The sequence below is a fragment of the Stegodyphus dumicola genome, chromosome X2, assembly GCF_044657685.1.
Source record: "Stegodyphus dumicola isolate Sdum_Otavi_A_Nest chromosome X2, ASM4465768v1".
NCBI classification, from domain to species: Eukaryota; Metazoa; Arthropoda; class Arachnida; order Araneae; family Eresidae; genus Stegodyphus; species Stegodyphus dumicola.
Window position 1 is genome coordinate 12,669,890 of NC_140781.1, and position 16,574 is coordinate 12,686,463.

Sequence of the window (16,574 nt, forward strand, 5' to 3'; positions counted from 1 at the left end):
GCCATTAAAACAGCCAGACCATGAAGGTGGCATGCAAAAAATGTCAAATTAGCATCAAATGTATACTGGGATATGTAAATAGCTAGCATTTCAAAGTATGTGAACCAAGCAGACAAGTGTAATGCCATTCACATTGTGTTGTAGGAATTTAGTTTAATTAAGCTGTTTAATGGTTAATTTTTCCTTCAATATGAAAAATAATTTCCTGTGGTATTATCACATTTCTCCTAGCCATAATACTATTACGATACAATGTATAACTTTATTTCTGAATCACCCTGAACAGAAAAGATAACACATCAAAAAAAAATAAATAAATAAAAGGGATAAATAAAAGCAGGCATTTATTCTGTAAAGTATTAGGTTCTTCAAGGGGTAAAAAAGTACCTTGATACATTAACCTTAGTAAATATTCCTTTTTTAAAAAAAGGTAGTAGAGCTTCATTTCAAAGATACTGTTGATTATGTTATATGGAAATTATTTACATCATTAAGTAAGATAATGGTCTAATCAGACGTGCAGAAACATGCATATCACAGACTAAGACTGGCATAATGTATAAATCCAGAATCAAGGAGATCAATCAGAATCAATAACTGGGTATGTCCCCAGAATAATACAAAAACTTCTCCAGATCATTTTTTAATTCATTCAGATTAAGGAAAGTGAACAGAAAAAAAAACTTAATAAAAACTTTAAAAATATTTAGTCCGAAATGTATACTTTAAAAACAATTTTAAGTAAAATAACCCTTGTATTAAGTACAACTGTGAAATTTCAGCATTACATTTTTTAACACTGTATTTTCTTGTCATTTACAGAACACTTTATAACTGACAAATACAAAGTATGTTCACTATTTTCATTATACATACAGCAGCTTGTAAAGCAATACTATTTAAATTCCCTCCTACATAAAGATACTATGTAAAACTTTTAACATCATTTGAGGCAAGAAATTTTGCATTAGGTGTTTGTGTAAAATAATCAAAGAAAAATGTTTTCGTCCATGACATACACGATATGCAAGACACACGATTCCTTAGAGGTATGCACGGAAGAAGCTATAGAACAAGAGAATATTATACAAGAAAATATTTAATATAGATTTATTACATTCACAAAATTATTTATTTTAAAATTATTATTTTGAAATTTCAAGAAATATGAGATACTTGATGTTTCAATTATGTCAGGTCTCTTCAAATCTTTTTAATTTCTTAAAAAAAGGAGGCATAGCTGAAAATATAGAAGGATTTGCTTTGAAAAAATTGCTTAAAAAGTATTTGTTAATGCCAATAGGGAAATAATTTATTTTACATTGCAGTGCTATTCAAATGAGCTGTCATGTACACTGTTTTATGATGACATTTCAGTGTACATTAAAAAAAGATCAAAACTGCCCAAAAACATTTTTCTGAAAGAAAGAAAAAAGATATTTACAAAAACTGTCAAAATTTGCATACAATTTTGATTCACATATTATACATACAGTACCCGCTGCTAATTAAAATCATTTACGTTCCAAACATATTGAGTTTTATTAAGCAGCTGAGTTTAACAGACAATGATTTACATTGCAAATAATGATATTAGCTTTTAACTTTTCAGGAAAATAACTAATAACTTATTAAAAACTAAATCTTAAATTAATAATTAAAATTAATGCTAAAATTCAAAATAAATCTTAAAATAATAATTAAAAATTAATGCTAAAATAAACTATTTATGCAATTTTGAAATTCGCTTAAATTTTTAAAAAATAACATTTTTATAATTACATTCTTGATGAAATTTTATCTCTTACAAACAAATATTATTCTGTCTGTATTTGTTTCATATCTTTCCACTGTTCCTCAACTTCATTAACCTGCTGATAGCTTTAACAATCAGCACTTTTCAGTTCAGGGATTTTTCTTAATTTGCAGTGCTTGTCTAGATTTGATTGATGATGGCATGTCATCACTTTTGCAGTCCTTTTCAACATTTTTATGACACATTTTCATATGCATTGTTTCAATACTGTTGTAAACTGACACATATCCTAAAACTGAATCTTCATAACTTCCTTTGCTGATATCTGAAATATTAGCTACAGCTCTGAGGCTTCAACATAAAAGCCACACTTCCAAAAAGGTTTCAACTCATTTTAAGAGATTAACCCTTTATACATTTACTACAATATGCAAGGCCTCTAGCAGAAATATCGACCAATTTACTTCCTCTGAAGAGCTATTTTTACAAAATACAATTTTGATTTCTTTTTCTAGGCACCTTTTCTATAATAACATTTAAAAACTTTTATGCCTTAAAATTAAAGGAATGTTAGATGTATTTGCAGGAAGAGACACTAATGTTTTTCAGTTCAATGTCGCATTTCAAAAAATATCAATAAAAATACTATGTGCCATCCGTAAGTTCTTGTTACTGTGGTAAGTCAGAAGTAAATTCTTATCTCCTTTAAAATACTGAGTGCTTTTGTCAATAACAAGTGCTGTTTGTTAATTGTTGGATCTACATTGCGCATTAATGACAAAATAACTTACTCAGTTTCTTAAACCAACTGTTGTTCAATCTTAAATATTATTGTGGATTCTGGCAACATTCTGTAACACAGTCCAGTTTCACCTATATTACAAAATTTTGTGTGGCTCTTATTTATTTAGCGGCTAAGTAAAACATCTTGAATCCAGTAATCAGGTGCATGATCGCAGTTTCTGATGAACAATCTTAAATTTCACTTTCTCCAACTTATAAGATGTATGCCAAAAGCTATAAAATACTCTTCTAACATTCAGTGAAGTTTCTTTTCCTTCAGTCTACGGTTACCACTTCCTTTCCATTCAAAGACTGTTATTAGCAATGCTTAGATGTATTTCATGAACTTTTGAATGTGGAAACCTTAAAACATGGAATACAGAAGTTGTATTTTCACCTCCTATCAGTTGGTATTTGAGAAGGACCTAGAACCCTCACTCATTTACACTGTCTCTAGAGAACTGTATTTTTGTTAACCTTAAGATTAAATCTTGCATTCTGATCCTTTTGAAAAGAACAAAGAAATCTGAAAACCGAGTCTCACGGGTACAGATAATGAGGTGTAGGAAAATTTCAGTCAAATCCATTTTATTAAAGTATTACATACCTGAATCATAAAGCCATGATAACAGGTTTAATAAATGAACTACAAAAAGCTTTCATAGGTACTAATAAGAATAATCAGTTTTTTTTTACATATCTGAGTTTAAGGAGAAGAGGTTAATAAACAAAGATTTTTCTATCAATTAGTATGAATTTGCTTTGAATCCTAAAAATTTGAACATAAGCTGCTGAGTTTATTAAGCAGCGGGAACTGCATATCATTTATGAAGTTAGTGAGTTAATATTTACACAGATATACAGTCAAGCAATTAATATAGATTTATTACATATTGCACATATGCATACATAGCCCATACATATATTTCAAGAACATAAGGAAATATAAATTTACTTAAAATTCCTCATTCAAAATTACATAAATCTAATAATTATTCTGATTAAAATTTCACTACAATATAAATCAGCGGTTCTCAACCTTTTCACTAATGTGTACCATCTAAACAAAAGTTGAGAAACTTTAGTACCACAACTACATTTTACAATGATTATTTTTCAGTTTCTCAATAGAACTATTTTAAAATATATATATTTCGCTATTCTCAAAACCTATTGGCGATTTTTATTAAATGTACACACATAAAAAATATTCGATTAAAAATTGGTTAAATTTTAATTATCAAAATTTAAATTATAATATTATTTTAATTCTAAAATTTAGGCCTTATGTCTGGTCTTATTCCACTTAATTTTAATTGTAAATTAGGATCCACTTTTAATTCTGTTCAGTATTTATTTTTCAAATATAACATGTTAGAAAATCCTTGTTCATACCAATAGGTTGTGCAAAAAGGCAATACAAATTTAATAGATTTATTTAAAATGGCCTTAAATTCCTTTTTTTTCAGTTCACCAAATCTTAACAAGTGTGTTATTTTTGAAATCTTTAGTTAAAGTTTGATCCCAGGAAATTTCTTAAAATTTTTCTTTTTCTTTACGAGATAAAATTTTAGGTACATTTGAGCAAAATGGGTTTCTAATCAAATTTTCTTTTTCATAATCCTAAGAAAAATATATGTTGAAATCATTTACCAATGAAAAACAATGATTTTTAATCTAGGATACTAATTCTTCTCTTATTTCAAATTATTTTTGGTTAGAAAACTTTCTAAAAGTGGTATAAAGCTTAAAATATTATTAACCAATTCTCTGATTATTAGCTCCAATTTTTTATCATTGTATTTATTTTATCTCTAAGGGTAAACAAATTAACACTTTGTCCTTGTAATTCTAAATTTAATTCATTTAAATTTCAAAAAGTATCAGCTAAATATGCTAAACGCACCAACCATAATTCACTAAATAAACAAATTTGCAATTCAAATTTTGAATCACAAAGGAAAACTTGAATTTCTGATCAAAGTTCAAAAAGATGATTTAAAACTTTTCCCCTGGATAACCACCTTACTTGGCATAAAATCATAAATATTTTTTAATTTAAAGCTCGGCTATTAATAAAATCAACAATTTTCACAGCTTGATTCAAAATGATTTTCAGATTCTTTTGGCTACTAAAGCTTCATAATCAATGGAGCAGTGAGTAAATTTAGCTTCAGGTGACTTTCTTTTTTTGAGAAATAACACCAGAATGTTTTCCTGTTAAAGCCCAAGCTCAATCACTGCATATAGCAATGCACTTATTCTAAGCAATATCATTTTCAGACATAAAACTGTCAATTACTTTTAAAATTTCATTTGTAGTCGCTTTATCATGAAGAAATTCACAAAATAAATACTCTTCAGTAATTTGTTTATCTTCTTCAAAACATATGTAAACTAATGATTGAACAAAATTCGTTATATACTTTCATCCAATTTGTGTTTTATTTTTTGAATATCATGGAATTTGTCATTTTAAGAATGCATCAACTGTATCATTTGATAATGAAATATTATTAAGTTTATCAACCGCTTTTCCATTGAATAATGTTAAAACGATATCTTTAGTTGCTGGTAATATAAGGTTTTCTCCAGTAGTGTGAGCCTACCCAGTCTTGGCAATTCCTAGGCTTACTAGGTAACTAGCTTCCAAAGCTTTTTCACTTGAAGTAACAAAACCTTTCATTACTTGTTTACTATTTTTGAACTCCGAGGATTTCCTATTAAAATATTCTTCAGATTTGTCCTTTAAAAATTGGCATGCTTAGATTCAGGATGCCTTTCAAGGAACAATGGTTTCATACTTTGTTTCGATAATAGTTCATCACAAACAACATATTAAGGTTCAGGGTCCATTTCATCTCCATTCCAAGCAAACCCAAATGATAAATAACTTTTATTATATTTTGTAGAAAAATTTTTTACTTTCCTTTTCAATATTTTCAGTGCCAATAGTTTGTCCTGGATCCATCACCTAAGAATCATCATTTTTCTGCTTAGTCAATCCTAGCCATTTTTCCATTTTGAAAATTTAGGTTTGTTTTATTATTTTTCACAAATATTAAAATGCACAATATATTACAAGTTCTTCAAAAACAAATGACACTATTCTCAAATCGCATAGAAAAGTCTGAAATACAAACAAAACAAAAAAACCTGTTGTTACAGATGGCAAATCAACGTAAAAAATCATTCTAATTGAAAATAGAGCAATATGAACCCGGAAATGGTGGCAACATTAAATGTACTCATGCTAATAAATCGATCAACTCTGAAAGAATAAATGAGATAATATTATCCTTTTACAGGAATTTATTTTTATTTCCTATTAAATACAACATCCATTTCTATTACTCCTTTAAAAAGCAAAGCATGTTCATTGTTCTTTTGTTGCAGATAATAAAGAGATTTGTAGTTCGAATTACAATTCGGCTAGCAACAAAGGTTCAGAAATAGAATTCTCCATTCCTAACTTAACAAAAACATTTTGTCTTCTCGCATCGCTTCACACGTTGCATTGGAAGTTAGCAAAAATTCTGTTTATATGGAACAACTCTTGAGGCCTTTAATAACCCCTCCACAAACGTCTCTTTTTTCGCAAGCAGCCTTGACTGGAAAATCTTTCTTTCGCACAGTCTGGCAAATATTTTACTCCGCTAAAATGAAAATAAAAGTTAAAAAAGGCCAGCCAATAGGAAAACAGCGGGTTCCTTTTCGTTAGAAAACGTGTGTGAAGAATTCTGCAAAAGCGGTTGAGAATACTCAATAGCCATATGGCAAATTCTATTATGTCTGTGGCTAAAAGAATATTTGCGAAAATAGAAACTGATTGTTTTCCAAAAATCTATGAGTGGCTATTGACTTTGTTCTGCGGCTATTCACGATTGCATAAATTTATGAGTGTTGCAGAAAAAAGTTACACAGGATGTAGGTGTATTTAATTTTTGAATTTATGAGTTAAAAATAATTTGTTTCTTTGCATATCACCTAGTTTTCTCTTGCTTACCACCAGTTGAGAATCGCTGCTATAGATAAAAAAATGCACGTTATCTTTCTATATTTATACATCTAGATATATTAGATTTTGTTTTTATATTAACAAATTACAGTGACACATATTGAATATATATAATGTCCAAATAAATGGAGATACATGCTTACAGATGCTGCAATCTGAAAAGATTAGAAATGCCATTGCATTAGTAAGTTGTGTTAACAACAGACAGCTACTCCTTTCCTTATTATCATTTAGATACAGCCAGCAGTCTCCTGATGAAGATGTTAAAAAAGCATTTTAATTTAAGCCTCTCTCTAAATTTGTCTCCATTATTTTGTTTTAAATTAAAACTTATTTTTTTCAATTCATGTCATATGATTAAGATTACATGCAAATAAATAAATAATGAACAATTGAAAATGGGAGATTGGTGTAAAATGAAAAATTTGAACTGCATACTTTGAAAAAATATCTTTTGCCAATTTATAATAAGAAGCAAGACTAAATAGATTTGCAAATACATGCAAAATGTTTAAATGGGACTTATTCTATTATGTCTTAAAATTTAATACATTTTAATTAAAGAGAATCATAGAAAAATAAATAAAAACATATAATGCAAAAGAAAAGCAAATAGTATTCCTTATGCAAAGAATGACATAACAATGAGCATACTTTTAACAACATAAAACATATACCATATAGTATTTACTGTAACAACACTTTGATAAAAAATAATACTTGTAATTTATTGCTATGACTATCTTACAATTTAGTCATACAATTCCACTTTTTCTGATATAAATTTTTGGCAATATACATACATATAAATATATACAAAAGACTGAATTTTCACAATCGTGATACAGATAAAAATGCTGTTAAATAATCTACAAAAAACAACACGATTTTTAAAAACGATTATATTGCCCTGCTCAGATTTTTCTTTTAACAAAGTGTTTTTTTTTTTTTAAGTGCATACTAAGCTCATCACTTGTTGCACAAATACTACATGAAAAAGTAAACATAAATATTAAAACTGTATGTTAAACAATAATCTCAAGACAACAAACACATCAGTGTTTTAATTCCTTAGTCTTAAAACAAAAATGCAACAAATAACAAGATTATACTTTAGCCAATCAAATTTACAATTCATTCAATCACAATCACGTTTCTAGGTAACATAACTAAGAAAATGTGAGTACATATGTAAGGGCACTTCAGGAACATAAAATTTTTCATAAAATAAATATACAGCATTGTACAGCAAATCTTAGACAATTATAAATATATATTGATAAAATATATATGTGTATAGAAAGATACATTACGAAATAAGGCACAATTTGAGCAAAGAGGCAATACATAAGTATAACCTTCTTGTCAAGAGGAGAATGTACAATATTTTTCCTTAAATTAAAAGTATACACTTTATGAACATGACAACCTATACTCGCTCTATTTCAGTATAAGATAAAATATAACATTCTCAAATCAAATCCTCAATTATATTTTAAAATTTTATATAATAAAAATTTTCTTTCAATCCAGAAGACCTGAAGATACAGAGGGAGGTTTGAATACAACAAAATAAGAAAAATAGCTAGCAAATGTTCCACATAATGCTGCAACAATCATATAAGATGATGATGATTTTGTATACTCCACAATGTGCCCCAAAAACAGGGATGGTATGATTTGTGATAAGTAAAATGCCGAATCCAATACTGCCATATTTTCTCCCACACCACGATAACTACTTTCAAACTGAAAATAAGAAATCTAAATAACAGCATTTCAAATAATTGAGGAGACAGAACACAATATTACAGAAAATATAGTTACTGATTAACAGAATATGTGTAAAAAAAATATTATACTCCTAATAAAGCATAATTTGTCTTAAAAGTAGATAAAGAAGCCTTAAGGTGTATTTTAAGCATGGATTCAATAGCTCAATTCTAATATAAAAATTCCAGCTGGATTTTTAATTTCATACAGAACAAAATATGAGATCCACACTCATCGGGTGATTCTGTATATTAGATCATTAGTTTAACACATTGACGCCAGCCTGACCCACCAGTAGGTCATACTTGTCTGTTCGATGGATCATGCTTGATTGTTCCACAAGCAGGCATGTCTCACCGATGGGTCATGCTTATATATCAAAAATACATAGTACAAAATTTGATTTTAATTATTCAACAGTATACATTAACATTTCAACATTATAATCAAACATTCAATACAAAACAAATAACTTAAATAGTGGGTTAATACCACACAAGAATTGAACACTATAATTTGGCGCTGTGCTGCCCCACAAATTGGACCACTAATTCAAGCGCCGTTGCACGAAAAGAACAATGAATATCCGCACCGCCGTCAATGTGTTAAATCTAGTCAGATGACAGGTACAAATTACAAAATAGATATATAAAACAGTGGTTTTTGAAATAATGAAGCATTTGATCATAAGGGAACTAAAATTTATAAAAAAAAAGCTCAGTATTTATTTGTTTGCTTTATTAAACATTTCTTTCAATGTACAATATTCAAGTTGCTTCATTTATTGTGCTAATACTTTCTCCTGAATTCTGTAGACAGATATAATCTACTGTTCAGTTACAAAGTTCCACTGTTTGAGACCTGTAATTGGTGTGTCGAGAACTCCAATTAAACTGTCAACTGAAATTTTTTCGTAATCAAAAACCTATCTGTCCCTTTCTTCACTAGAGATATTCCCCATATTTAAAACCATACTATAGACTTTGCCATCTGTTAGTCAATTGATTGGGAAATTATCATTTCAATGAAATCTCCTGTTAGGTCACCTTAATTTACTAACACTTCACCACATTTCTTCAGTAATTCCATTAAATGGAAAATTTTGCCTTTCGTCTGCAATATCCAAAAACCTTCAAATTCACGGCTATCATCATAAATCTTAGCTAGCATATGCTATACACTGCTGGTGATGTACCATAAGATTGGCAACCACAGACATGTAGTTCGCTAAATTTCCCCTCACTTGCATCATGTGCTGAAGAAGTTAGGACAGATTTACATTAATTTAGTTACTTATTACATTTACATCTATTTTCCACATACGCGAGAAATAGATGATAGGCTTATTTGAGTCACAAATAAATTAATTCCCCCACACACTTAAGGCTTGTTTGAACAACATATTAGCTAGAATAGAAGATAGTTTTTTGAACATATTAGCTGTTATTAATTCAAAAAGCACAAAATTTAATTTTTAGCCTATGAATAACATTTACAAAATCTACATTACGCTTATGGAAAGAAGTTCAGTTAGCTGAAGTCTGTAATCATCACCAGCCTAATATCAACATAAAAGGTTACCATGCTTTTGGTATTCAATTACTAATATCTAAAAAAAAAAAAATATTTTGACTTTGGTGAACTCGATCACATGGTCAGGCAACTGGGCAGTTGCCCCAAACTGTGTAGAACTGCATATGGAAGTAAAAATAACATTGAAATATGACTAATAAGATGGTGTGGAAGAGAGCAAAAAGGCATCAGCCATTTCTTAAGCCATGACGTCATTCAGATGAAAATATACCTCCAGAGTGATGTTGGTAGAGCAAAAATGGCATTTCATACAATGAGTGATTGAGAATGATTAGGCAATTAATGGAAAAAGAAACAAGTAGGAGAAAAGAACACACTAGAAAGTCCAGCATAAAACTGTTTGGACATCACTGCATGAATCATTCCTCAAATTGCCATGTGTTGTTAGTCATGTGGTGATGAAGTCAGAAAATAATACACAACTAGTCATCAAGTTGGCATTAGGTATAAAAGTTCAGTAGGTGCAAAATCTACAATGTTTTGATGTAGAATATTTCGGTTTGATATGTATCCCAAGCAAAATTGTGGCCGTGGAGCCCAATTATTGATAATACAGGTTTACGCTAATAAATGATTGTTTATTCAATATGGAGGTATTTTATTTTAGTGGCCAAATGAAATTAAGAATTAGGACTGTCCATATCGCATGTTTTATAATAAAAAAATTTCAAATGTGCATACAAAAAGTATACCAATTATGTTCAAAGTTTTTAGAAAATAATTTAACTGAATTTCATAGAACCATATATTGATGCTAAAAACAAATATCCCACATCTCAGCAAAATGCTGAAAATGTTTTATTGAACATACAACATGCAAAGAAGATATGGCTAGAAAAAAAGGCTGGTACAATTGAGGAATAGGTGTTTTACGGTTACTGTATTCCTTGCAACAAAAGCAGATACCCAATAAAATGTAAGAAATTGATTGAAATAAGTACTAATAGTTATTTATCAATGAGACTGAATAGTGTTTAACCTGCTGTTCATAGTTCCTAATTGAATTTTATGTAAACATTTTAATCACAAAAAGTTCCTGTTCATCATTTTTTAAATTTTATGTTTAAATTTATATAGTTCAATGTAAAAAAAATACTGCTTTAATAACTGATATGCTAATAAGAAGACTTAAGATAATATAAATAAAATATTCTGACAGTTTGACATGTTATCAACATTCAATCAGTCATGATGACACTAAAACATGTTGGAGTGATAGATTTTTCAAATAATTTCAAGAACAAGGCACAAATGCTTATAAAAAAGTTCCGGATAGGATATAAAAATCTGATGGGAAATAAACTATTAAATGTGCCAACATTATATTAAAAATAAGTTAAAAGGAAAGCACTTATTCACTAAAAATTATTCACTAAAAGAAATAAAAATTATATTCAAAATAACAGTCTCCTTACCTCTTTTTTACTGTAATACTCAGTCACTAGAGAATATGGCACAGTAGTGATGGCAGCTAAACCCAGTCCTGAAGCAGCAGCAAATACATTCACAAGAATAAGATTATTAGTCAGCACAGTTCCCAACATGCTTAATGAAAATGAAAGCATTCCAAACAAAAATACTTTATGCTTTCCATAATGATTTATCAGTCTTTCCTGGATAAATGCAGCATAACCAGCAGCTAAAAAAATTTTTTTAAATTCAGGCAAAAAGTAATAGGTATGTTAAAAATTGTACTCTAACATGCAAATGCTACAGTAATTTTCAGTCTTCATTTAAATCTATATTCAGAAATAATTTATGCAATTCATTTAAGCAAACATGGGAAAAGAAAAAAAAAAAACCATTCAACAGCAGTTTTTAAATGACATCAAACAAGATATAACTTATGAAGTGCTATATGAAATGTTTTACATGTACTTATATGAAATCTATAGCCATATATATATCCAGCTGCATATCAAATAATTATTACATCAATAAAACTGTACAACATACTTCGTTATGATTTTCACTGCAATGCAAATTTCAGTGGCATCTTACAAATTAGAATGGATATGTTGGACAAGCCATCTATTCTTAAGAAGAACAATTTTAGTTTATCAACAAATTTTGTTTATCATGTGATAAAGAAGGTCATGGGAATCATTAGACTGGCTAATGCAGCAGTGACTGAAAATGCATGTACAATCAGCCAATGTTAACAAAAACATGCTTGCCTTTGCAATATTAGCATTAGATACTTAAGGTGAAAAACTTGCTTTACAGATGATATTTGTTGCTACTAGCAGTTGCAGTAAATAAAATTACTGGAATGAAACAATATCCATGCACTCGACAGAATGCTCAAGCCAAATCTAGTATTTCCCTCCCGTCCTCACCATTTAAAAACGTATTATACAAAGTTTTTTGACACACTAAAAAGAAACCTTGGTAGTTCCAAGGTTTGCACTTAATAGTGTTTCAGTTTATATATGCAAACCATATCTGAAAGCATAGTCCAGATATTAGTAATCCATACTTAATGTAATGGATGAAGGAAGTGACTGCTGCATTGTGAGGGAAGGAAATAACGTTTCATGTAATATTTAGGGAATAGATAAGACACAAGGTGGCAAAGTCTGGCTACTAAGCTCGATGAGTCATCTCTTTGATGTTTGAGGTTCCATTTTTGTCCCAACACATCAAAATATTTCACCACAGTTCAGATGCAACATAAACATACAGTAACTTCTGTTGCACAGCCGCATGCCATAGAAGTGCGCCGTCACCATACTTCATTCCATGTTGCCAGAATAACTTTCAAATTGGAGAGCATAAAAAGTAACAGTTACTTGCCACTACATCTCAAGCTCCTTATATAAGCCCCAAACAGAACATTTTCAATGCAAGATCCTTTTATCCTTTTCAATGCTTTCTTTTATCCATCTGCTTCCTTTTAATTCATTTAATAAAGCTGTGAGATGTAAAAAAAATTGGTATGTCCACATGCATATTTATAATGATGTTAGAGAAAGAGTCACATGACATAAATATTTAAAAACTTCAAATCATTCCTAAGCAAATTAACTTTTTAAAATTCCATGTTGCATACAAGATAAAATAAAGAACGTATTTCGGATAATTTTGAATTGGCATAATTTTATGAAGCTATTAATTTTTTATACACTTATCAGCTACACTGTAAAAAGAAGCTTTTTAAAAATGCCTCGATAAAGCATTTCTTTTGTAAAGGTGAACTTTTAGCACTGATCTAATATATTTCTGAAATTTAAAACTGAGAAAGATGACAAAAATAGATTACAATGCATTACAAGATTGACTGATAAATGTACAATTTTTAGACCTCATAATTACGTCTTTTTTAAAACAGAATATATACAGAGCTTGAGATGAACTATTTTATTCATAAAAAATTCATTCCATTCACAGAAAATTTTTATAACAGAAGTTACTCCATAACTTGCAGATACAAATTAATAATATTATCTTTCACATGTTCTTGATAGACTTAATTTTTACAAATGAATATATATATATATTTGTTTCATAAGAATAAATAGTAAAGTTAAATTAAATTTAAATAATTCTCTTGCACCATTGCTGCAAGGAATGTATATTATCTGAAGATATGAATGCAATATTTGGGACATTAAACATTCATCTTGAAGAAAGAAAAGTATTTTAAAATTTAGCATATTCATTAAAACAATCTAAATGTATGATGCTTTGTTTTGTGCTATACTTGTTTATTGAATTTGGTAATTAACTGTATAGTTTAGTAAATATAATCATATGCTACAGTTACTTACTAAATTCAGTTTTGCTAAATAAGACTTTAAATAAATTGTGTTTTCAAAGAAGGGCATTTTCTTATGCCAGGTAAATAAACAGTAGCATCAACCGCTTCCCTTACAAATTTTTTTGAAAAAAACTGCAAAAAAATGATCAAATTTTTTTATTTTATTATTAAATACAAAAAAAAAATATTGGTTTTAAGTTGAATTTTTAATTTTTTACAGGTGTAAAAACATTTAGTTTTAATATTAGTTTACTATTCCGAGTTATCTCGGGCAAATAAAAAAAATAAATATTAGTCGTTGTATGATAGTTTTTGAAACAAGGGACAACATAAAGTGATACCTGACATTCTATACACTGGTATCTGGTCTCTTTTCTTACTGGCTTACCTCTGGAATCTAGTTTACGGAAAATTTTGTTAATGACCTGAAACATCAATGACTAATTGTCATTCTTCTGTGTTCTTGAAACTGATGAGTGATTTATTTTTCTAAGAATGATTGTTGTGTTTTTATTTTGATAAATATTTATTGCATTTACACTGAAATTATGTTTGTTATGCATTCAAGTGTTGTAGATGTGTGTTTGCGGTATCATATGTTGTATCTTAAAAAAAAGTGTAATTCTTATGTATTGCAGATTTGCCAACTCTTCAGATTTCTGACCATACTCCTGCCAACCTGATTTCTTGTGACTTTTCCTTATTCTTAAAATTTCTCATGATTTTTATGTAGCTTGGCTTAATACTTTGTTATTTGTCCCCCAAAATGTGATTTTGGGTATCTGAAAGCACTTCTTTTTCTCTAGATGCATATATAAAAAAAAAAAAAAGAAGTTTCATCACTGTGATATGGAGGTTTCTGCTTTGCGTGTGGAATCCGAAACACATGTCTGAAAACATCATGTTTCAGTTCTCCAGTGAGAACCAAGTGCCGCTGTTTATCATGTGCCTAACATTAACCAATGAGCACAAATCAAGGTTCAACTGAGATCAAGGTTGTTTATTTCATTTGTCTCACCAGCAAGCAAATTTTCATGTTCTTCCTAGAAACTGTGACCTTCTGTCTTAGGAAGCACAGAGGCACTGTCTCATTGGATTTGATTTTTTTTTCAGTAGCAGGAATAACATCTGGAAAATGCCTTGAGGTTATAATCACTATCTGAAATCGCTTTCGCTATCTTGTATCATCGCCATTATTTTACTTTTTTCAACGCAACTATCATTCTTTATACATTACTAATCCACAAGACGACGTACGCTAGATGAGAGGTAAACATGTGACCAGTCCCGCTAAAAGAACTGCGAAACCAACAAAACTTGGCAAACTGCCAATAAAAAGCCGAATATTTACTTTCATTTCCTCCAGTTCGAGTAAAACCATGATAAAACAAATCGTACTGACAAATTCTGCTTCGCCGAGTTTTCTCGGGATAATCAGGCAAACGGTTAATTGATTTACATCATGGAATTCAAGTTTATGAAATTTATTCCATATTTTGTAATCCCTTTGAATTGAAATATTAAATATTAAAAGGGAATTTCAGCCTTAAGTATAACATAATTTTTAAATATAAATTTCTTTTTTGCATTAATCAGTGCAATTAAATTTTCTAATTACATATACATTGCATTCTGCCGTACATACCTAAAAGGTGGATATGTAAAAATTTGATTTAAAAATGACATTTTCACATTTATTCATAACATGCAGAAAATATAAATTTCTATCATATATGTAAGAAAAATAAAGAATATGTAAAAGATTAAATTAGCAATGTAAATTTCCTTTCTTAATTCTAAAAATAGCAACCTCTCTCTGCACTGCGTCATTTCTGGATTAATCCATGTTATTTAACTCTTTCACCCTGAATGCAATGCACTTGCCTTCTATGCTTTGACCTAGCTGGACTGCAGTCTGTCTGCTTCTTCTATCTTATTGCAAATTTATGTAAATGTAAACTTTTTGGAATAGGTACATATAATGTGCCAATTTGTTTGTGGCCGCAGCATGTTTACTGAAATAAAAAATGAAGATTTAATCTGCCTTCGATTCCAATTTCCTATTCATTATGGATCAATGCTTCTAGGCCATCAAAATTTCTGCAAGTCATTACTTCCGAGTTTGTTTTTATCACATATGTATATTTTTGTACTGTAAAATACACGGACGATCTATATACAATTACGTACAGTACAAAAGCGAAAGATTTACGTAAATTTTTACTAAATATATAAGCATATCCGAAGCAAAAAATTGGAGAAATTTACGTATATGCAATAAATATATGTAAATTTTTGCTAAAAACATACATAAATATTTGAAATTTATATAAAAGTTACAAATGAATCACAGTCTTTTACATGAGTATGCCTAAGTTTTATGTGAAACTTGCGTATATTGTAACATGAAAATATACATATATACAGTACAAAGTCTGTTATCTGGACGTCCATTATCCGGAATGATCTATAATCCGGACCTCAAAGCCACAAACTTTTTTTCTGTATGCTTTACGAATGCGTGTAATGCATTTACGCATGCACGTTTAATGTTTACACATGCGCATTTAGCACCAAAAAATAAAGCAACTTAAACAACTTACATTGAAACAAAGGTTTAATAAAGTAAAAAAATAAATATTAAACTTTTTTTTGGTAAATTTTGATACCCTTTAGATCATAATTGCTCTTTATTTCATAAATTACGGTTTCATATTTTTAATTGTATAATTTCTGCATGACATCTTACCAGATTTAAATTGATGATTTATTATCCGGAATCGCTGAAGTCCCGACAAGTCCGAATTACAGACTTTGTACTGTATCTACTATTTTTTTCCCTGGGTGCTTTTTAATGATATTTTTACATTCAACTTGTAAGGTAAATTGCA

The 16,574-nt window shown here is 29.2% G+C and overlaps 1 protein-coding gene across 3 annotated transcripts in view; it reads right to left on the reverse strand.

Annotated features, from left to right (window-relative positions):
• Positions 1-327: 327 nt before the first annotated feature.
• Positions 328-16,574, reverse strand: part of LOC118202577 (solute carrier family 45 member 3-like) — a 42,791-nt gene continuing 26,544 nt past the window's right edge. For 2 of the 3 annotated variants that reach the window (XM_085809708.1, XM_035374743.2), the window contains exons 4-5: positions 11,339-11,562; positions 328-8,321 (exon numbers count right to left, since the gene is read on the reverse strand). In XM_085809708.1, coding sequence (XP_085665834.1) covers positions 8,082-8,321; positions 11,339-11,562 — 464 coding nt within the window. In that variant the 3' untranslated portion in view covers positions 328-8,081. The remainder of the gene's footprint in view (positions 8,322-11,338; positions 11,563-16,574) is intronic. The other variant, XM_035374744.2, reaches the window with a different exon arrangement.